This window comes from Pelobates fuscus, chromosome 4 (genome assembly GCF_036172605.1).
Source record: "Pelobates fuscus isolate aPelFus1 chromosome 4, aPelFus1.pri, whole genome shotgun sequence".
In the NCBI taxonomy this organism is placed as follows: domain Eukaryota; kingdom Metazoa; phylum Chordata; class Amphibia; order Anura; family Pelobatidae; genus Pelobates; species Pelobates fuscus.
The window spans coordinates 4736714-4759150 of record NC_086320.1 but is presented as its reverse complement, the minus strand read 5'-3'; the positions used below and the strand labels follow the sequence as shown (position 1 = coordinate 4759150).

Here is a 22437-nt window from a genome sequence, read left to right as displayed (position 1 = left end):
CAGTTTCAGGAGTAGAACTGACAATTGTTTATTTCAGGGTTTCTTATAAAGCCTGCTCCCATGCAAGGGAGGGAACTACAATAATTATGACAGTGACCAATGCAGGGCTTGTTACCTCCCACACATCTCCTCCCCTCGGTGTGAGTCATAATCCCCTTAACTTGTACAGGACTTTACCCCAAACTTGGATGTACCCCTAAACCATCACATATCCTTAATATTAGGGTACCGCTAGGTAGCCCTGATCTGGGTGAATATAATATCCAAAATTCACCCAGATCGGACCGGTGGTTCGGCAGTTACCAGAAGGTGAAGTTTGACCGACCGCACACGAGTTGGTATCCGAAAAGGGTTCCACGTGAATGGGCCCTGCGGTCGGTCTCCGTTCGGCAGATAAAACAGACATTTCTAACAGCCATCCATACTTTAATCCACCCAGATGGTGATTCCCTCATTCAGTACTTCGTAACTACCGAATGGGGATTTGTTAGGACTCTCCGTTCGGTCGCTACGGGGCTCTGGAGGTCTCAGCGGTGTTTGGTTGTCTGAGTGTCCGATTTGGGTTCCAGACACTCGACGACACAACACCGCTGAGATTTTCATGCGTAAGATGGCCGCCGCCACGTGTACGCATGCCGAATGGCGGCCACACCGATACAATGTTAACTTGTGGTTTTGGAGAGAATGTGAACTTTAATTGTTGGCACACTTCTCTCCGGGGTGGTTCCTCCGTTCGGTAGTTTCCATAAGTATATAGTACGGAGGGAAACTACCGAATAACCTACAATTCACACTTTACATACATGAATAGCAATTCAACACAGGTAAAATTATAATGAACATAGTCACACAGGCATATTGCAGGACAGGCTTACTGCGTTCCGCTACAGCCACTATATGCTCTATGTATGAGTTACTGTGAGGACACAGCCTCAGTATATGTACCCACTATTTGCTCTATGTATGAGTTACTGTGTGGACACAGCCTCAGTATATGTACCCACTATATGCTCTATGTATGAGTTACTATGAGGACACAGCCTCAGTTAATGTACCCACTATTTGCTCTATGTATGAGTTACTGTGTGGACACAGCCTCAGTATATGTACCCACTATATGCTCTATGTATGAGTTACTATGAGGACACAGCCTCAGTATATGTACCCACTATATGCTCTATGTATGAGTTACTATGAGGACACAGCCTCAGTTAATGTACCCACTATTTGCTCTATGTATGAGTTACTGTGTGGACACAGCCTCAGTATATGTACCCACTATATGCTCTATGTATGAGTTACTATGAGGACACAGCCTCAGTATATGTACCCACTATATGCTCTATGTATGAGTTACTATGAGGACACGGCCTCAGTTAATGTACCCACTATTTGCTCTATGTATGAGTTACTGTGTGGACACAGCCTCAGTATATGTACCCACTATATGCTCTATGTATGAGTTACTATGAGGACACAGCCTCAGTTAATGTACCCACTATTTGCTCTATGTATGAGTTACTGTGTGGACACAGCCTCAGTATATGTACCCACTATATGCTCTATGTATGAGTTACTATGAGGACACAGCCTCAGTATATGTACCCACTATATGCTCTATGTATGAGTTACTATGAGGACACAGCCTCAGTTAATGTACCCACTATTTGCTCTATGTATGAGTTACTGTGTGGACACAGCCTCAGTATATGTACCCACTATATGCTCTATGTATGAGTTACTATGAGGACACAGCCTCAGTATATGTACCCACTATATGCTCTATGTATGAGTTACTATGAGGATACAGCCTCAGTATATGTAGCCACTATATGCTCTATGTATGAGTTACTATGAGGATACAGCCTCAGTATATGTACCCACTATTTGCTCTATGTATGAGTTACTATGAGGACACAGCCTCAGTATATGTACCCACTATATGCTCTATGTATGAGTTACTGTGAGGATACAGCCTCAGTATATGTACCCACTATATGCTCTATGTATGGGTTACTATGAGGACACAGCCTCAGTATATGTACCCACTATATGCTCTATGTATGAGTTACTATGAGGACACAGCCTCAGTATAAGTACCCACTATATGCTCTATGTATGAGTTACTATGAGGACACAGCCTCAGTATATGTACCCACTATATGCTCTATGTATGAGTTACTGTGAGGACACAGCCTCAGTATAAGTACCCACTATATGCTCTATGTATGAGTTACTATGAGGACACAGCCTCAGTATATGTAGCCACTATATGCTCTATGTATGGGTTACTATAAGGACACGGCCTCAGTATATGTACCCACTATATGCTCTATGTATGAGTTACAATGAGGATACGGCCTCAGTATATGTAGCCATTATATGCTCTATGTATGAGTTACTATGAGGACACAGCCTCAGTATATGTACCCACTATATGCTCTATGTATGAGTTACAATGAGGACACAGTCTCAGTATATGTACCCACTATATGCTCTATGTATGAGTTACTATGAGGACACAGCCTCAGTATATGTACCCACTATATGCTCTATGTATGAGTTACAATGAGGACACAGTCTCAGTATATGTACCCACTATATGCTCTATGTATGGGTTACTATAAGGACACGGCCTCAGTATATGTACCCACTATATGCTCTATGTATGAGTTACAATGAGGACACAGTCTCAGTATATGTACCCACTATATGCTCTATGTATGAGTTACAATGAGGACACAGCCTCAGTATATGTACCCACTATATGCTCTATGTATGAGTTACTATGAGGACACAGCCTCAGTATATGTACCCACTATATGCTCTATGTATGAGTTACTATGAGGACACAGCCTCAGTATATGTACCCACTATATGCTCTATGTATGAGTTACTGTGAGGACACAGCCTCAGTATAAGTACCCACTATATGCTCTATGTATGAGTTACTATGAGGACACAGCCTCAGTATATGTAGCCACTATATGCTCTATGCAGGGCCGGCGCGTCCATAAGGCGGCACAGGCGGCCGCCTTAGGGCGCCACAGAAGGGGGGCGCAAAAATCCAAATCTCTGGCACCTGGCCAGAGACTTGGATTTTTAAATATTTCTGACACCCTAAGCCCACAGCAGCCGCCCCTCACAACTCACACACTGCCGGTGTTTTGAAGTTCAGTGCTGCTGCTACGGAGACACACTATGGAAGCCTGGATGCTGCAGGGCCTCCCTGAGGCATTGTAACAGCCCTGCAGAGGTTTGATTGGCTGCTGTCTGCAAAGCTCCGCCCCCTTGCTCTGTATCAGCCCTCCCACAACATGATGTATGTCACCAGACCGCGAGGGAGTGGGAAACAAGCTCCCACTCTGAAGGCTGGCTCCAGCTCCTACAGGTAGGAGCTGCCACAACACACATACTGCCTGTTACAGTGAGGAGCGCTATGGGGCAGAAAGGAATTAGTAGCTCTCAGCAACAGGAGCTCAGGGTGCATGAGGAGCTACAAGCTCTGATGGTGGATCACCCATGGTGTGTCTCCATGAGTGACTGACTGTGAGTGAGTATCTGGTGTGTGAAAGTGATTGGGTATCAGGGTCTGTGAATGTGAGTGTGTTGTCTGTGTGTGTCAGAGTATAAATGTCTGACTGTGAGTGTGCATGTCCTGCATGCATAATTGTAAGTCTGTGTCTGTGTGATTTTGTGCATCTATGAGTGTGACTGTAGGTGTATGCTGTGAGTGTGTATCACTTTAAATGTGTATGAGAATATTTCTGATTGTGATTTTATTTGACTGTAACTGAATGTGTTTGTATGTAATTGTTATGTATATCTCTGAGAATTTATGTTCCTGTGTGACTGAGTGCCCCTATCTGTGAGTGAGTGTTTTGTGACTGTTACACTGTAAGTGTGTAGAGCAGAAGTAGCTGGAAAAGCTTTAAAAGGGTGCACACAGGGAACCTGGAAGGGGTTAATTGACCTAATTGCTATGGGAAGCTAACCATGATGTGAATTGAGGAGAAAGGGGTACATTGCAGAGAAATATGGAATTTTAGTTTAGGAGGGTATAATTGCAAAGAAATAAGGACTTCCAATTTTTGGGAGGCATGGAGTAAACTGCAGGCCTATGTGATTATTAATATTGCTTAGGGAGGGGGTTAATTTTCAGGAGGCTGCCACCAGAAACTCCAGTTATTGAGCTAAGCCCAGCCATGTAGGACCTCGCTTATTGGTTAAGAGCTTCAGCTAAGCGCTGTTAGCCAATGAGAGAGTTAATGCGTGGCTGGGCGTAGGTCAGTGGCACTAACCAGAGCTTTCTTGTAGGCATTTCCAGCAGCAGGGGAAGTGTTGCATGCCTATCAGTACCCAGGGAACCAGTGTGTGTGGGGAAGAGGGGGGGCAGGGGGGGGGGGGGGGGGCGGCAAAATCAGTTTTTGCCTGTGCAGCCAAAAAACCTTGCACCGGCCCTGGCTCTATGTATGAGTTACTATGAGGACACAGCCTCAGTATATGTACCCACTATATGCTCTATGTATGAGTTACTATGAGGACACAGCCTATGATTACTGTTTAAACAGACTCAGTATATGTAACTGATATATATGTGCATAGGGTGCTGTTAAGAAACATCCACAATGTATGTGATTCATATAATCTGATGCCGGTTGGTATTATTATATAACCCCAATTTATTCACAGCCTTGGTAGATTTAATATATCCGAATGATCTAAGGTCTGTTTTACGCTGAAATGTAATACAGCCCAATTCTAGCAAATGCCCTGTTGTACTGGGTAAGTAATTATTGCCTACTGTGGATTTTCCATTTCAGTTTTTTAATGAAGTAGATAAGGAAACATGCTGCTTTTTGGCTTTGTATTAGATTCCTTCTCCCACAGGTGTTTCAGGATAAGCAATTAACACATTCTACCACTTCAGATGGATTGCAGGTGTTTCTGAACCTGTCTGAGTGCCTCTCCCAGGAGAGAAGGAGACCTGAATTTCCAAAATGGGGCATAATGATAATAATGAATGCAGTGTGTGCGTATGAGTGCAGCGAGTGTGTGTGTATGAGTGCAGCGTGTGTGTATGAGTGCAGTGTGTGTATGAGTGCAGCGTGTGGGTGTATGAGTGCAGCGTGTGTATGAGTGCAGTGTGTGTATGAGTGCAGTGTGTGTGTGTATGAATGCAGTGTGTGTGTGTATGAATGCAGTGTGTGAGTGCAGTGTGTGTGTATGAGTGCAGTGTGTGTGTGTATGAGTGCAGTGTGTGTATGAATGCAGTGTATGAATGCAGTGTGTGCAGGGCCGGTGCAAGGATATTTGCCCCCCCCCCCCCCATATGTCCTGACCTCCCCTCCTCCTGCCTCAGTGGTCCTTACCTCCCCACCCCCGTGTTCCTTCACCCCCCTCCCCCAGTGGTCCTGACTCACCCCTCCCCTAGTGGTCCTTACCCTCTCCTCCCCTAGTGGTCCTTACTTCCCCCTCCCCTCCCCTAGTGGTCCTTACTTCCCCCTCCCCTCCCCTAGTGGTCCTTATCCCCCCCTCCCTCCCATAGTGGTCCTTATCCCCCCCTCCCTCCCATAGTGGTCCTTATCCCCCTCCCTCCCATAGTGGTCCTTATCCCCCCCTCCCTCCCTCCCATAGTGGTCCTTATCCCCCCCTCCCTCCCATAGTGTTCCTTTTCTCCCCCCCTCCCTCCCATAGTGGTCCTTATCCCACCCCCCTCCCTCCGATAGTGGTCCTTATCCCCCCCTCCCTTCCATAGTGGTCCTTATCCCCCCTCCCTCCCATAGTGGTCCTTATCCCCCCCCTCCCTCCCATAGTGGTCCTTATCCCCCCCTCCCTCCCATAGCGGTCCTTATACCCCCCCTCCCTCCCATAGTGGTCCTTATCCCACCCCCTCCCTCCCATAGTGGTCCTTATACCCCCCCCCCTCCCACAGTGGTCCTTATACCCCCTTTTTTTATTATTATTTTTTTATTATTATTATTATTTTTTATTATTATTTCTTATTTTATTTATATTTTTATTTATTTTTCGTCCCCCCTCCCTGCTTGATACATGGCAGGGAGGGGGGCTCTCCTTCCCTGGTGGTCCAGTGGCAGTTCAGTGGGGGGGAGAGGGGGGCTGGCAGAGCTGTAACTTACCTGTTCTGCAGCTCCTGTCAGCTCTCTCTCCTCCTCTGCGCAGTCCGTGCAGCTCCCTCTGTCAGCTCCCAGTGTAAGTCTCGCGAGAGCCGCGGCTCTCGCGAGATTTACACTGGGAGCTGACCGAGGTGCTGAACGGACGGCGCGGAGGAGGAGAGAGCTGACAGGAGCTGCAGGAGAGGTAAGTTACAGCTCTGCCAGCCCCCCTCTCCCCCAGTCTGTATTATGGCAATGTAAATTGCCATAATACAGACCTTGACTCGAGTATAAGCCGAGTTGGGGTTTTTCAGCCCAAAAAATGGGCTGAAAAACTCGGCTTATACTCGAGTATATACGGTACTCGTTTTCCTGGCACTATAGTGCCCTGAGGGTGCCCCCACCCTCAGGGACCCCCTCCCGCCGGGCTCTGGGAAGAGGAAAGGGGTTAAAACTTACCTTTCTCCAGCGCCGGGCGGGGAGCTCTTCTCCTCTGATCCTCCTCCTCTCCTCCCATTCGGCTGAATGCGCATGCGCGGCAAGAGCTGCGCGCGCATTCAGCCGGTCTCATAGGAAACCATTATCAATGCTTTCCTATGGACGCTTGCGTGCTCTCACTGTGATTTTCACAGTGAGAATCACGCAAGCGCCTCTAGCGGCTGTCAATGAGACAGCCACTAGAGGATTAGGGGGAAGGCTTAACCAATTTATAAACATAGCAGTTTCTCTGAAACTGCTATGTTTATTAAAAAATGGGTTAACCCTAGCTGGACCTGGCACCCAGACCACTTAATTAAGCTGAAGTGGTCTGGGTGCCTAGAGTGGTCCTTTAAGGAATTAATGTTCAGAAATTTCTGACAAGATTCCCCTGTTGTGAAGGGGAATATTATAATTTCCTTTCTGCAATTAAAGGTATTCTTTTCGGCTCATATGATCCAGGTAAGTTTTCGATACTTTGTATTGCAAGTATTTTAATTGACACTGTGAGGTATTTCTAGTCCAATGGGCCATTCTACCAGGTTTACTATTTCAGGTAAAATTCACTGCTACCAGAACAAGAGAGGAAACCCCTTAACAGGTAACTCCATTACGGTCCTCTCTTCTGATATTCATGGGGATTCTTCTAGGGGTCCTTATATGTGGAATTTGTAACCAATGTATGGCTTTAAGTGGTTGATTCATCCTACATGATATAATGTGATGCAGCTTGTTGATGACAAACATTTGACTGATATGTTTTTACATGGTCTCTGTACCTAGATCGGTATAAGTTATGGTCACTCCTAACATTGCATTGATTTAATACTTGTGGATTAGATACTTGTATTGGTGTTGATATCTTACAGATAATACAAACTGCTTATTATCACCAAAGGCTCTGCCACTAGTATTTCATCACTATATGAAGATAAGGTAAGAGTAAGTAAGCGTTGTTTATTCTCATAAGGATAACTGAATATCTTCTACTATCCTGTCGGCTGCCACAATGGATGATGTGCCTCTGGTTACCACCTTCTCATCAGTATCCTGCCAATTACATATCTCCTACTTATGTTACACAACTGTCTCTAATAAATTTGATTATACTGTTTGGCATAATCTGTACTATTTACAATATGTTTCTTTGAATGTAGGTACCATAGGAGTGCGCAGCCTATTGCATTAGGGTGTGAACCCTAAAGCACAAACACACGCCGCATGTGTATGCTGTGTGTGTGTGCTGTTAGTGTGCTGTGTGTAAGGGTGCTGCTGTGTGTGTGTATGTGTGAGGGTGCTGTTAGTGTGATGTGTGTGTGAGGGTGCTGGTAGTGTGCTATGTGGGTGAGGGTGTTTGTGTGTGTGTGTTTGTGAGGGTGCTGTTTGGGTGTGAGGGTGTGTGTGTTTGTTAGGGTCCTGTTAGTGTGCTGTGTGTGTGTGAGGGTGCTGTTTGTGTGATGTGTGTGTGAGGGTGCTGTTTGTGTGATGGTGCTGTTTGTGTGATGTGTGTGTGTTGGTGCTGTTTGTGTGATGTGTGTGGGTGTCATGTATTTGTGAGGGTGCTGTTAGTGTGCTGTGTGTGAGGGTGTTGTGTGTTTGTGAGAGTGTGGTTAGTCTACTGTGTGTGTGAGTGTGCTGTGTGTGGGTGCTGTATGTGTACTGTATGTGTGTGGGTGCTGTGTGTGTGCTGTTTGTGTGAGGGTGCTGTATTTCTGTAGGTGCTGTTTGTGTGTGGGTGCTGTATGTGTGTGTGTTCTGTATGTTTGGAGGGATTGTGGAGGTGGGGGCAGATTAGTAAATATCCCCCCTCCCTTCGTGCCTTATGTAGGGAGGGGGGATCCTTGCTGCCATGTGCCATCCCTGGTGGTCCAGTGGAGAGTTAACTCTAGCCTGCGGGGCTAGAGTTAACTCTCGCGAGATCTGAGCGTTGCCATGGCAACGCTAAGATATCGCGAGAGGAACCTGGCGGAGCTGCTGTCTGGAGTTCCCCGGGTCCTCTCCTGCCTCCCTCCATGCTGCTGTGGGCCGGTGAGGTAGATCTTTGATCTCCCCGCCGGCCCATGGAGGCTTAGAGCAGAGCCGGCACTCAGATAGCGCCGGTTCTGTGTGAGCCGACAGGGGAGAATAAAGTCCTGGGGAATAAAGTGTGGGAACTCTCCCAAGATTCCCCTGTCAGGATCGGGACAGGGATCCAACACGCAGAGTACAAACAGTAGCCAGATACGTATACCGGACCTTAGAATGGCCGGACTAACGTAAGTAGTACAGTATAGAATGGTCAAAGACAAGCCGAGGTCGAGGGTAACAGAAGACAGGTAAGCGAGAGACAAGCCGAATCAAGGGTAACAGAGATAAGCAGAGTAAGGTAAACAAGCCGGGTCAAAACCAAAAGGGATAATAGAATACACAAGCACTGAGTGACTAGAACAAGCTAGAACCACGACAGGGCAATGAGCTAATGAAAGAAGCTCTGTTAAATACCCTGTTCAGAGCAGTAACCACGCCTCCGAGGCGTCCTGATTGGTCCTGCAGCGACTGACAGGTCGTTCCGGGGGAGTGTCCTGATGACTACTTCCTGCCTAGATGCTGTAAAAGGCAGTCACTCCCTCGCAGCCGGCCTAGCATGACCGGATAGACCGCGGGGAAGGGAGCCATCAGACCGTCTGCATGGAGGAACAGCTAAGTCTCTACCTCTTTCGGAGGTAGAGACCACAGGTACCCTGACAGTACCCCCCCTCTCAGATACGCCCACCGGGCGGAATGAACCGGGACGAGATGGGAAGCGAGAGTGATACGCCCTGCGGAGACGGGGAGCATGAACATCCTCCTGAGGTACCCAACTCCTCTCCTCAGGACCATATCCCTTCCAATCAACCAGATATTGTACTCTCCCCCGGGAGATTCGAGAATCAATAATAGAGTTAACCTCATACTCCTCCTGACCCTCCACCTGAACGGAGCGAGGAGGGGCTATTGTGGAGGAAAATCTGTTACATATGAGTGGTTTCAGCAATGAAACGTGAAACGAGTTCGGGATGCGTAAGGTATTAGGAAGAGCTAAACGATACGCAACTGGATTGATACGGGTCAGCACCCTGTAGGGTCCAATATAACGAGGAGCGAACTTCATGGAGGGCACTTTTAAACGGATGTTCCTCGTGCTCAGCCATACCCTATCACCAGGAACAAAGACCGGAGCCGCCCTTCTACGTTTATCAGCGTGTTTCTTGACCAACATAGAGTTGTGCACAAGGATTTGTCGAGTTTGATCCCACAACTTCCTCAAATTGGCAACATGAACATCAACCGACGGTACCCACTGGGAAGGAGAATCCGAAGGAAGAATAGACGGATGAAAACCATAATTCATGAAGAAGGGGCTTGAATGAGTAGAATCGCAAACGAGATTGTTGTGTGCAAACTCCGCCCAAGGAATCAAACCGACCCAATCATCCTGGTGTTCAGAAACAAAGCATCGTAAATATTGTTCAATTTTCTGGTTGGTACGTTCAGCAGCTCCGTTAGACTGAGGATGATAGGCAGAAGAAAAGTTTAATTTAATACCAAGTTGAGAGCAGAAGGACCTCCAAAAGCGGGAAACAAATTGGGAGCCTCTGTCCGATACAATTTGTGAGGGTATCCCATGTAGGCGAAAAATCTCCTTAGCGAATATCTCTGCCAATTCGGGAGAAGACGGGAGTTTAGGCAGGGGAATGAAGTGTGCCATCTTAGTAAACCTGTCAACCACGGTGAGGATAACAGTCTGTCTTTTAGAGATAGGTAGATCGACAATAAAGTCCATGGCCAAACAGGACCATGGTCTTTCTGGAACCTCCAAGGGTTGCAGGAATCCACATGGAAGCGTATGGGGTTGTTTGGTTTTAGTACAAACTTCACATGCAGCGATGAACTCCTCAATATCCCTCCGTAAAGCAGGCCACCAGAAGTCCTTAGAGATCAACGCGTAAGTCTTGCGAATACCAGGATGTCCCGCCATCTTGCTATTATGTAAACACTGTAAAAGTTCCAGTTGAAGAGCAGGAGGAACGAAATGACGGCCCGCAGGAGTCTGTTTAGGTGCTAGATGTTGCAACTTAATGATCTCGGCCAATAATGGAGAATGAATCCTGAGATTCGTATTAGCAATGATATTGCATTTCGGAACTATAGAAGAAAGAACTGGTTCAGGTACAGTAGAAGGTTCATATTGGCGAGATAATGCATCGGCTTTAGAGTTTTTAGAACCAGGTCTGTAAGTCAGTACATAATTGAAGTGAGTCAGGAATAAGGACCAACGAGCTTGTCTAGAGGATAAGCGCTTAGCCTCCCCAATATAGGACAAGTTTTTGTGGTCCGTCAAAATCGTAATAGGGTGTAGGGTCCCCTCCAACAAATGTCTCCACTCCTTTAAGGCTTTAATGACTGCTAACAGTTCCCTTTCCCCGATGTCATATCTGCTCTCAGGCCCAGAAAATTTCTTAGAAAAGAAACCACAAGGGTGTAACGGTTTATCCACCCCTAACCTTTGAGACAGAACAGCCCCAATTGCTGTCTCAGAGGCATCGACCTCGAGCAAGAAAGGCAGAGTCGTATCAGGATGGACTAGAATGGGAGCCGAGGCAAAAAGTTCCTTGAGAGTCTTGAAAGCACCCAGAGCCTCCTTAGACCAGAACTTAGTATCAGCCCCTTGTTTGGTCATATTGGTAATAGGCGCAATGATAGAGGAGTATCCTTTAATGAAGCGCCTATAGTAGTTGGAAAAACCAATAAACCTTTGGATAGCCTTGAGTCCTTTGGGCAAGGGCCAGTCTAAAATAGATTGAAGTTTTACAGGATCCATTTTAAAACCTTCCCCAGAAATCACGTATCCAAGAAAGTCTACCTGAGACTGATCAAAACTGCACTTCTCCAATTTGCAATATAGACCATGTTGCAGCAGCTTGTGTAATACCTTTCTGACCTGTCTATGGTGAGTCTCAATCTCCTTAGAGTGTATTAGTATGTCGTCCAGGTAAACGATAACACAATCATGCTGAAACTCCCTAAGTACCTCATTAATCAAATCTTGAAATACTGCAGGAGCATTGCATAGTCCAAATGGCATCACAGTGTATTCGTAATGGCCATACCGGGTATTGAATGCCGTCATCCACTCGTGACCTTGCTGGATTCTCACCAAATTGTAAGCCCCTCTGAGATCTAACTTGGTGAAGATTTTGGAGCCCTTAAGACGATCAAATAACTCGGTAATCAGTGGGATAGGATAGGCATTTCTGACAGTTATTTTATTCAAGCCTCGGTAATCGATACAGGGTCTCAGCGTGCCATCCTTCTTCTTAATGAAAAAGAACCCAGCCCCGGCCGGAGAAGAAGACCTCCTGATGAATCCCTTTTCTAAATTCTCCCGAATATACTCCTCTAGAACCGAGTTTTCCTGAACAGACAAAGGATATACATGGCCCCTCGGAGGCATAGTGCCGGGTAGAAGCTTAATCTTACAGTCAAATGACCTGTGTGGAGGCAAAGAATCGGCATTCTTCTTGTCAAACACTGCCCTTAAGTCTAGGTAAAGGTCTGGTATTTGTCTTTCTGTGGACTGAGTAGGATTCTCCGGTATGTTAATATTAGCTAATGGAGAAACCTTGCACAAACACCGATCCTGGCAGCCCTTGCCCCACGAGAGTATCTCTCCTAACTCCCAATCGATAATAGGGTTATGTTTTTTCAACCATGGGTACCCCAGAACTATGGGAACGGAAGGAGACGAAATGAGCAGAAGAGATAAATTCTCCACGTGTAGGATACCAACATTTAAATTAATGGGTATGGTCTCACGAAAGATAACAGGGTCTAGTAGTGGTCTACCATCTATGGCCTCAACGGCCAAAGGTGTCTCCCTTAGCTGGGATGGGAAATTGTTCTTACTAGCAAAGGCTTGGTCGATAAAATTCTCAGCAGCACCGGAATCTATCAATGCCATAGCCCTTACTACTTCCTTCCCCCAAGTTAAGGAAACTGGTAGCAGAAGCCTGTGATCTTTATAATCAGGAGTAGAGGACAAAATAGAAACACCCAAGGCCTGTCCTCTAGAGAGACTTAGGTGCGAGCGTTTCCCGGGCGGTTAGAACAGTTCGAGAGTAAATGACCCTTGGCTCCACAATACATACACAAACCCTCTCTTCTCCTGTGCTGTCTTTCCTCCTCAGAGAGGCGGGTATACCCTATCTGCATAGGTTCAGTAAGCAAAGATATCGTGGAGTCAGGACTTGGAACAGCGGGAGCTAACCTAAAAGAAGGTCTCTGGTTCCTCTCTCGAGTGTTCTGTCTCTCTCTTAGACGTTCATCTATACGAGAGATGAACGAAATTAAATCCTCTAAATTCTCAGGGAGTTCTCTGGTAGCAACCTCATCAAGGATTACATCAGATAGGCCATTCAAAAATACATCCATATACGCCTGCTCATTCCACTTGATTTCTGCCGCCAGAGACCTGAACTCTAGTGCATAATCCACCAGTGTCAGGGTACCTGTGGTCTCTACCTCCGAAAGAGGTAGAGACTTAGCTGTTCCTCCATGCAGACGGTCTGATGGCTCCCTTCCCCGCGGTCTATCCGGTCATGCTAGGCCGGCCGCGAGGGAGTGATTGCCTTTTACAGCATCTAGGCAGGAAGTAGTCATCAGGACACTCCCCCGGAACGACCTGTCAGTCGCTGCAGGACCAATCAGGACGCCTCGGAGGCGTGGTTACTGCTCTGAACAGGGTATTTAACAGAGCTTCTTTCATTAGCTCATGGCCCTGTCGTAATGTCAGGATCGGGACAGGGATCCAACACGCAGAGTACAAACAGTAGCCAGATACGTATACCGGACCTTAGAATGGCCGGACTAACGTAAGTAGTACAGTAAAGAATGGTCAAAGACAAGCCGAGGTCGAGGGTAACAGAAGACAGGTAAGCGAGAGACAAGCCGAATCAAGGGTAACAGAGATAAGCAGAGTAAGGTAAACAAGCCGGGTCAAAACCAAAAGGGATAATAGAATACACAAGCACTGAGTGACTAGAACAAGCTAGAACCACGACAGGGCAATGAGCTAATGAAAGAAGCTCTGTTAAATACCCTGTTCAGAGCAGTAACCACGCCTCCGAGGCGTCCTGATTGGTCCTGCAGCGACTGACAGGTCGTTCCGGGGGAGTGTCCTGATGACTACTTCCTGCCTAGATGCTGTAAAAGGCAGTCACTCCCTCGCGGCCGGCCTAGCATGACCGGATAGACCGCGGGGAAGGGAGCCATCAGACCGTCTGCATGGAGGAACAGCTAAGTCTCTACCTCTTTCGGAGGTAGAGACCACAGGTACCCTGACATCCCCCCACCAAAAAAAATAATATACACTCCAATGTGTGTGTGTGTATATGTATATATATATATATATATATATATATGTGCACACACACACACTGACACGCATACTCAGACACACACACATTCAGACACACACACTCATACATTCACAGACAAACATACACACACATTCACATACACTGACACACTCATACATTCACAGACACCCATACATACATTCACAGACACACATATACACACACATTCATATACACACACACACTCATACATTCACAGACACCCATACATACATTCACAGACACACATATACACACACATTCATATACACACACACATTCACAGACACATACACTGACACACACTCATACATTCACAGACACCCATACATACATTCACAGACACACATATACACACACATTCATATACACACACACATTCACAGACACATACACTGACACACGCTCATACATTCACAGACACCCATACATACATTCACAGACACACATACACACACATTCATATACACACACACATTCACAGACACATACACTGACACACACTCATACATTCACAGACACCCATACATACATTCACAGACACACATATACACACACATTCAGTCAGACACACACATACACACACATTCAGTCAGACACACACATACACACAAATTATCATTTTTTTATTAAAAAATGTCCACCCAGCCTCCCTACCTGGAATGCTGGCGTGGACTTGTCCCTGGGGTCTAGTGGGTCGGGCGCCTGTCTTTATCTCAGCCGCGGCGAGGGAGCTGTGTGCTCTCTGCTCCCTCTCACCACGCGGGCTGTCTGCTGTAACTGGGAGCCGGAATATGACGTCATATTCCGGCTCCCAGCATCAGCAAACAGCACGCGGCGAGAGGAAGCAGAGAGCACACAGCTCCCTCGCCGCGGCTGAGATAAAGACAGGCGCCCGACCGGGGGAGGAGGGGGGTTTGGGGTCCATCACCTCTTGCCCCCCCCCCCCCATGACAGGGGGAGGAAGGGGGGCATTTGGGGGCGCTGAGTGCCTGCAGGAACGGTGTTCCTGCAGGACTTAATCCATAGGCGTGCCGCGGGGATTAGGGTGTGCCCAGGCACACCCGGCACACCCCGTGCGCACGCCTATGGTAGGTACTGACGTGATTGATCCTTAACTAATCTGTATATGATTCTTCTTGCCTTTGCCTAGTTATGTCATTGGTTTATACCTCTCCTGTGACTGATCATTACTGTATCAATTCATCCACGGTGTGAGGTATTGTTGTCAGCCTGATTTTTGCTATATATATATATATTCGTTATTGCAGTGTTTTAATAACACTTATTTCTCTGCTAGGCTCTGCCTCTTTCTGACAGGCAGGTATTGATTTGTTTCCTGTATCCACAGGTAAGTAGTTCACAAGGCAAGAGGAAGCAGTGTGAACCGTCCTTAATAATTACATCCAGGAAGTAATTGGATTCTCAGTGTAATTCTCCCCGTGTTTAACCCCTTCACGACGGGTGACGGACGAGGTCCGTCATCCTGGGGATGCCCTTAACGACGGGTGACGGACCTCGTCCGTCACGCGGTAAAATTAACCCCAGATCGCCGCAATCGCGGCGATCGTGGGGTTAATGGTGCTCCGGTCTGCCTCTGCATTAGAGGCAGACCGGGAGCACCGGATCGGGCTGTCAGAGTACATGTGCCCGCTCTGACAGCATGCCAGAGCGGGCACATGTGCTCTCTATACTCACCTCCGCCTCCCTGCACTTCCGGGTTCAGTGTGAAGTGCAGGGATCTTCAGTGATCCTGCCCCCTGGTGTTAAAAAAAAAAAGTTAAATTAAAATCCCACCCCCCCTTTACCCATATTAATAAAAAATTAACCCCTTCCCTGCCAATTGATCACTGACTACAGTGATCAATTGGCAGGGATTACATTTTAATATGATCTGATTTTTTTTTTAACCCCTGAGGGTTAATTCTTTTTTTTTTTAACCCTCAGGGGTTAAATTTATTTTATTAATTAATTTAAATTTTATATTAATTATTTTAAAATTATAAATTTAGCTAGCTGGGGAGGGTGGAAGTTAGTGGGGAATTGGGGGATTTAGTGTTAGGCTAACTAGGGGTTAACGTTAAAAAAAGTTTTAAAATAAGCTTTAAAAAGTTAAAAAATTAAGTAAAAAAAAAGTTTTAATAACGTTTAAGTAAAAAAAAAAAAAAAAAAAACCCTTTACCCAGTCCAAATAAAAATTAACCCCTTGCCTGCCAGTCTATCACTGCCTACAGTGATCAAAATACAGATCACAGTATTATACTGTGATCTAATTTTTTTTTTTAACCCCTGACGATTAACTTTTATTTATTTTTTAACCCTCAGGAGTTAAATTAATTTAATTAACTAATTTAAATATTGTATAATTAAATATTTTGCTAGCTGGGGTGGGTGGGAGTTATGGGAAAATGGGGAATTTACTGTTAGTGCTGCTTACTGCTAGTTAGGGGTTAACGGTAAAAGAAAAAGCTTAGAAAAATGTTAAATCTGTAAAAAAAAGTTTTACGAAAGTTTAGGAAACTTTAAAAAAATGAATAAGCAAAACAAAAGTTTAAAAAATAGTTTTAAAAAGTAAAAAAAGTTTTAAAAAGTAAAAAAATACACTTAATAACGCTCATTACCACTACACCTGGTACAAGCTAGCGGAAAAATGATCCCACACTAAGGTTCAAAATATGCCTTTTGAAATACCCTGGGATGTCTTCTTTAAGAAATGGTATGGCTTTATGGGGTATTTGGATTATATAGCCTGGTAAAATACTCTAAAATGGGACATGGGCACAGCGTAAAAATGTAAAGTTTGAAAAAAATGGAATGGCTGTGTCCCAAATGTGCCCCTCCGATGTCCACATATACCTGGCAAAGGTACATACGGGGGTATTTTTGTACTCAGCCGACATAGCTGAGCAACATATAAAGTATTATAGAGTGGTGGTACACATAAGGTTTGCAAAATATACTGTGCAAACTCACTTTGTGTGTCAAAAAGGCAGAAAAAACGCTTATTACCACTACACCTGGTACAAGTTAGCGGAAAAATTATCCCACGCTAAGGTTCAAAATATGCCTTTTGAAATACCCTGGGGTGTCTACTTTAAGAAATGGTAGGCCTTTGTGGGGTAGTTTGAATTTAAAACTTACGAAGATGCTTGGAAATTGCACATAGGTCCAGCGTCAAAATTCAAAGTTCTGTAAAAACTGATATGGCTTGGTCTCCAATATGCCACTGTAGCTTCACAAAATAGTGCCATAGACATACAATGGGGGTGTCCAGACTTAGCTGAGCATAATTTGGGAGGTTTGAACTTAGTGGCACATATGAAATATACAAAATGCCCAGCAAAAATGCAATCCGTATGTCAAAAAATGCACAAAATTATTTTTTACCACATACTTTGGCATATATTGGTGAATAAATGGGGGCATGCTAAGGCACAATATGCACCTTATGATATACCCTGGAGTGTCTACTTTTACAAATGGTAGGCCTTTGTGGGTTTTTTTTTGAACAGTCAAACTGTTATAATACCCCAAATGGAAGCATAGGCTCATTAAATCCGTCTCTCAAAATTCTACTGTGAATACTGAAAAGGACAGGTCTCCTGTATGGCACTGTAGCTTCACGAAATAGTGCCATAGACATACAATGGGGGTGTCCTTTTACTCAGAAGACTTAGCTGAGCATAATTTGGGGGGTTTGAACTTAGTGGCACATATGAAATATACAAAATGCCCAGCAAAAATGCAATCCGTATGTAAAAAATGCACACAATTATTTTTTACCACATACTTTGGCATGTAATGGTAAAAAAATGGGGGCATGTTAAGGCACAATATGCACCTTATGAGATACCCTGGAGTGTCTACTTTTACAAATGGTAGGCCTTTGTGGGGGTTTTTGAACAGTCAAACTGTTATAATACCCCAAATGGAAGCATAGGCTCATTAAATCCGTCTCTCAAAATTCTACTGTGAATACTGAAAAGGACAGGTCTCCTGTATGGCACTGTAGCTTCACGAAATAGTGCCATAGACATACAATGGGGGTACCGTTGTACTCAGCAGAAGTAACTGAACACATAATAAAACTTTGTACAGGAATAGCACACAACAACTTTACAAAATACACATGAGAAGTTCTTTGTTATACGTTTGTGTGCGAAAACCCCCCAAAAACACAATTTTACTCCAATATTTAGCAGAGGTTGGCGGTAAAATGGCTACGTAGAAAGTGTCAAAACAACCTTAGGTAAATAGCCTGTGATGTCTACTTTATATAAATATATACTTTTGTGTGGCAATTTTGTTTTATTTTATGGCTATTAGGCTTACAAGACAAACATACCAAATTCTAAAATCGCTCCATATTAAAATTTTATTTTACTCCTTGTGCTTTGTGACCTGTAACTACCAAAAAAAACTTAAAATCCCAGACACATTATATATTCTGTAAATCAGAACAACTAAATGAATTTATTTTTAATTACTTTCCTTAACCTGCACTAATTATGCACACATTATGATTGCAAAAACTGTAAAAAAAAAACAATATTTTTCATTTTTTTTGCATTTTTCTGTATTTTTTTTATAATAAGTAAGCATTTATATATTTATATGTTATATCAAATTAAAGCCCTTTCTGTCCTTTAAAAAACAGTATATAATATGTGTCGGTGCAATAAATGAGAGAGATGCAAATTGCAGTTGAACGCAAACAGCAAGAAAATGCAAAAATTGCTTGTGTCATTAAGCGTAAGTCAAGCTTCTGAAGCTCTGTCCTTAAGGGGTTAATAGCATGGTGTGTCTGTTCTCATCCAACATTCTGTTATGCCTTTTGTCAAGGTTCTGATCTGATGAGGTCATCAATTTGGTTTTAAATTTTATATCAAAATGGCATTATCCTTCTCTAACTTAGGCTATCATGGCCTTAATTCCTTTCTGACTCTATCATTATTCAGGATATTTCAGATATTGAATGCCAGGAGGTTAATGACCTTGCAGCCTCTAGGTTAATTTACTTTATATAAAGACAAAATATACACCTTTTGCATAAAAACCAGTGGATAAAACTTGAGTGGGTATATATAAACAAATGAATAAAAATAAATACCCAAAAATATGTGGGAGTATGAAGATTCCTCTGTATCTTCAGGATAAACACAAAATATAATAGAAAAATCTCCCCATATATATACGTTGGATGTAGACAGGAGGATCAGTGTAGTCTTCTTTATCCCAGCATATTGACTTTAAGGGAAAGAAGATAAAAGAACATAGTGTACCACTTTAAAATATAGTAAAACACTTTATTGTCTGCACTTACAACATGCAAGAAGGTTAAAAGCCCATCAGATAATGTTGTGAACTTCTTGGTAGATCTCCCAGTCGGAAATGCAGGAAACCAAATTGAAGAAAACACGAACAAAATAAATAAGAATTCAAATAAAATCAAAAGTCCGTAAATAAAGTGTTCTTTGCCGCCCTACGCGTTTCGTCCTACGACTTCGTCAGGGGCATCCGGCTGATGTGATACACTCTGTGTTCTCCCGGTCTTTTAAATATCCCGCCAAAAAGGGGAAGTCCTTTCTATCCACCAATGAGAATAAGTTCCGCACTCGTGTCAGCGCCTATCGGAAAGTCCGTCTGTTCAACCAATAGGTTGCTCTGTAAAGTAATATCTCTCACCTCTCGCGAGAGACCAAACCTTCTCACGCATCGGTGGAACGCAAATGCGTTCCAACGCTTAGGTATGAGTGGTCTCCCGGAGGATGTGAGCAGCAAAAAAATTTATACGGAAAAAAGGGGGATAGAAGACAAAGTTAGTGTAAGAACAAAATTGATAAAACCGGGAAAGTTTACAATCATAAAATACTTGAATTAATAAACCTCTAATACAGTAAAAAGCAGATGCTGTATATTATATAATAAAAAAGGACCATAAAAACGTACTATGAAAAACGTAAAAATCATACATAATCTGGTATAAGAATTCACAATCCTACTCTGAATAAACATGCAGATTCATAAAAAACAGACCATATCAAAATCTATGTTCATACCCTCAGGTTGCATAGTACTGAGGGTATGTATCCAAAACCCCTCTCTTTGTCTAAGTCTCAGTAGAAGATCGCCACCTCTTTGATCTAAAGTAACTTTTTCAATGGGGATACAAGAAAAATTGTGGAAACTAAAAAGAGGGCACCTATTGCAATGTAAGGGAACTGAATGGGTGGTGATTTTTTTCCTAATGTTGTTCTTGTGTTCTAAAAATCGAATTTTGACGGGTCTAGTGGTTCTACCCACATATTGAACGCCACATCCACACTTTAAAAGATAAACTATATTGTTGGTGTTACAAGTAATATGTCCTCTAATTTTAAAAGTTTGGCCGGTCACTGTACTTGTAAAATTCAAGGTTCTTTTTGAGATTTTTTCACAGCTTTTGCACGCACCGCATGTAAAAAAACCCTCGTTTTGTTGAACCGGTTTATCTTGGTTCTTGAAAGTGCTGGGTGCTAAGATGTTCTTTAAATTCTTGCCCTTCTTAAAAATCACTTGTGGAGCCCGGGGAAGTTCCGTTTTCAAAAATTCATCTTCCAGTAGCAACGGCCAATGTTTCTTTAGAATATTTTTGATTTTCTTGGCGTGGGTATTAAATTGAGTGTTAAAAGAAAAAGCAAACTGATTGCCTGTGGCACAAATGGGTTTATTGCATAAGAAATCTTCCCTTTTGGAATGGTATATCTTTGTGATTTCTTTATCAATAAAATTTCCCGTATAACCTTTTTCCAAAAATTTTTCTTTAAGGGTTTGTGCCTGGTTTAAAAAAATTTGCTGATCAGTGCAGTTCCTCCGCAGTCGGGAAAATTGGCTGCGTGGGACGCTTTTCAACCAAGATGGATGGTGGCCACTTATTGTATTAATAAAACTATTGGCATCTGTGGGTTTAAAAAAGGTTTTGGTTTTGATCTGTAGATCTTCAATAAAAATAATAAGATCTAAAAAATTAACTTCATTTCGACTAAAATTGGGGGTAAAAATCAGAGAGAATTGATTGGTATTGATGTACGTAAAAAACTTTTCTAAAGATGGAACAGTGCCATCCCAAATAATTAAAACGTCATCTATATATCTTCTCCATAGCACCAAGTTCGCGCCGAATGGATTATTGTTCCAGATGAATAAGTTTTCCCAAAAATCAAGAAAGATATTGGCGTAACTCGGCGCGAACTTGGTGCCCATGGCTGTTCCTTTGCGTTGTAAGTAAAATTCTTCATTAAAAAGAAAGAAATTATGGGTGAGAATAAACTTAATACTTTCTAATAAAAAGAGACCCAAATCTGCTGGAAGTTCTGAATCGGCTTCCACCACTTTTTTCACTGCTTGCAGGCCCAGCTCGTGTTCAATTATGGTGTAGAGAGACGTGACATCCACTGTTGCCCACATATATCCGTCTTTCCACTCCACACTTTCTAACTCCTGGATCAAACTCTTAGTATCCTTAAGATATGATTTGGCCGCTTGAGCGTATTTCTGTAGGTGGAAGTCGATAAATTCAGAAAGTTTAGATGTTACCGAATTGATCCCACTTATAATGGGTCTCCCTGGTGGATGAGTAGCTGATTTGTGGACTTTGGGGAGGAAATAGAATGTAGGGATTCTAGGAGCCTTTAAAAAAAGATATGAAAAAATTTTGCTGTCAATAATCTCTTTTTCTTTACCTAAAGTCAACAGATCCTCTAGTTCTTTATTAAAACGAGAATTGGGGTTGTAATTTAATTTTTGGTAGGTAGAAGTGTCATTTAAAATTCTATCAGATTCTTTCAGATAAAAATCGATTGGCATCACCACAATCCCTCCTCCCTTATCAGCACTCTTAATGATAATATCTTTTCGGTTCTTAATGGACTTTAAAATAGCGTTTTCTTTTTTGGTTAGATTAAAATCTTTAAGTTTATAATCTAAACCCTTTAAATCTTTAAGAACCATTCTATTGAAAGCCTCCAACTGATGACCCTTATCATTCGGGAAAAAAGTGGACTTGGGTCTAAATCTTGAATATTTGTGGTCCATATATTCTGTTTTAGGTGTTGGGTTCTCTAACTCTTTCTTTTTGAAAAATCTTTTTAATGACATTTTTCGTACAAATTTATTTAAGTCGATAAAAACATCAAAAGGATTTGCAGCACTATTGGGAGAAAATTTTAGTCCTTTCTCTAAAATACAAATTTCATTAAGATTTAAAACAGCATCCGGTATTAAAAAAATGCCTTTAGAACGAGCAATATTTATTAATTCATTTGGATCCTCTCGTTTTCCAAACGTCTTTTCTTCTCTGGGATGTTCCACTCCCCCAGAGGGGCAAATTTGTTTGTAAGGTCTATTTTGGGTCTCTTTGGTGAGAAAAATTGGTTTATTTGACGTCTTTT

General features: G+C 43.4%; 1 protein-coding gene across 1 annotated transcript in view; it reads right to left on the bottom strand.

Annotated features, from left to right (window-relative positions):
- Nucleotides 1–22144, bottom strand: part of LOC134608226 (kinesin-like protein KIFC3) — a 211384-nt gene extending 189240 nt beyond the window's left edge. Inside the window, exons 1-2 of the mRNA XM_063450888.1 lie at nucleotides 21325–22144; nucleotides 20461–20697 (exon numbers count right to left, since the gene is read on the bottom strand). Of these exons, the coding sequence (XP_063306958.1) occupies nucleotides 20461–20697; nucleotides 21325–22144 (1057 nt within the window). The remainder of the gene's footprint in view (nucleotides 1–20460; nucleotides 20698–21324) is intronic.
- Nucleotides 22145–22437: the final 293 nt, after the last annotated feature.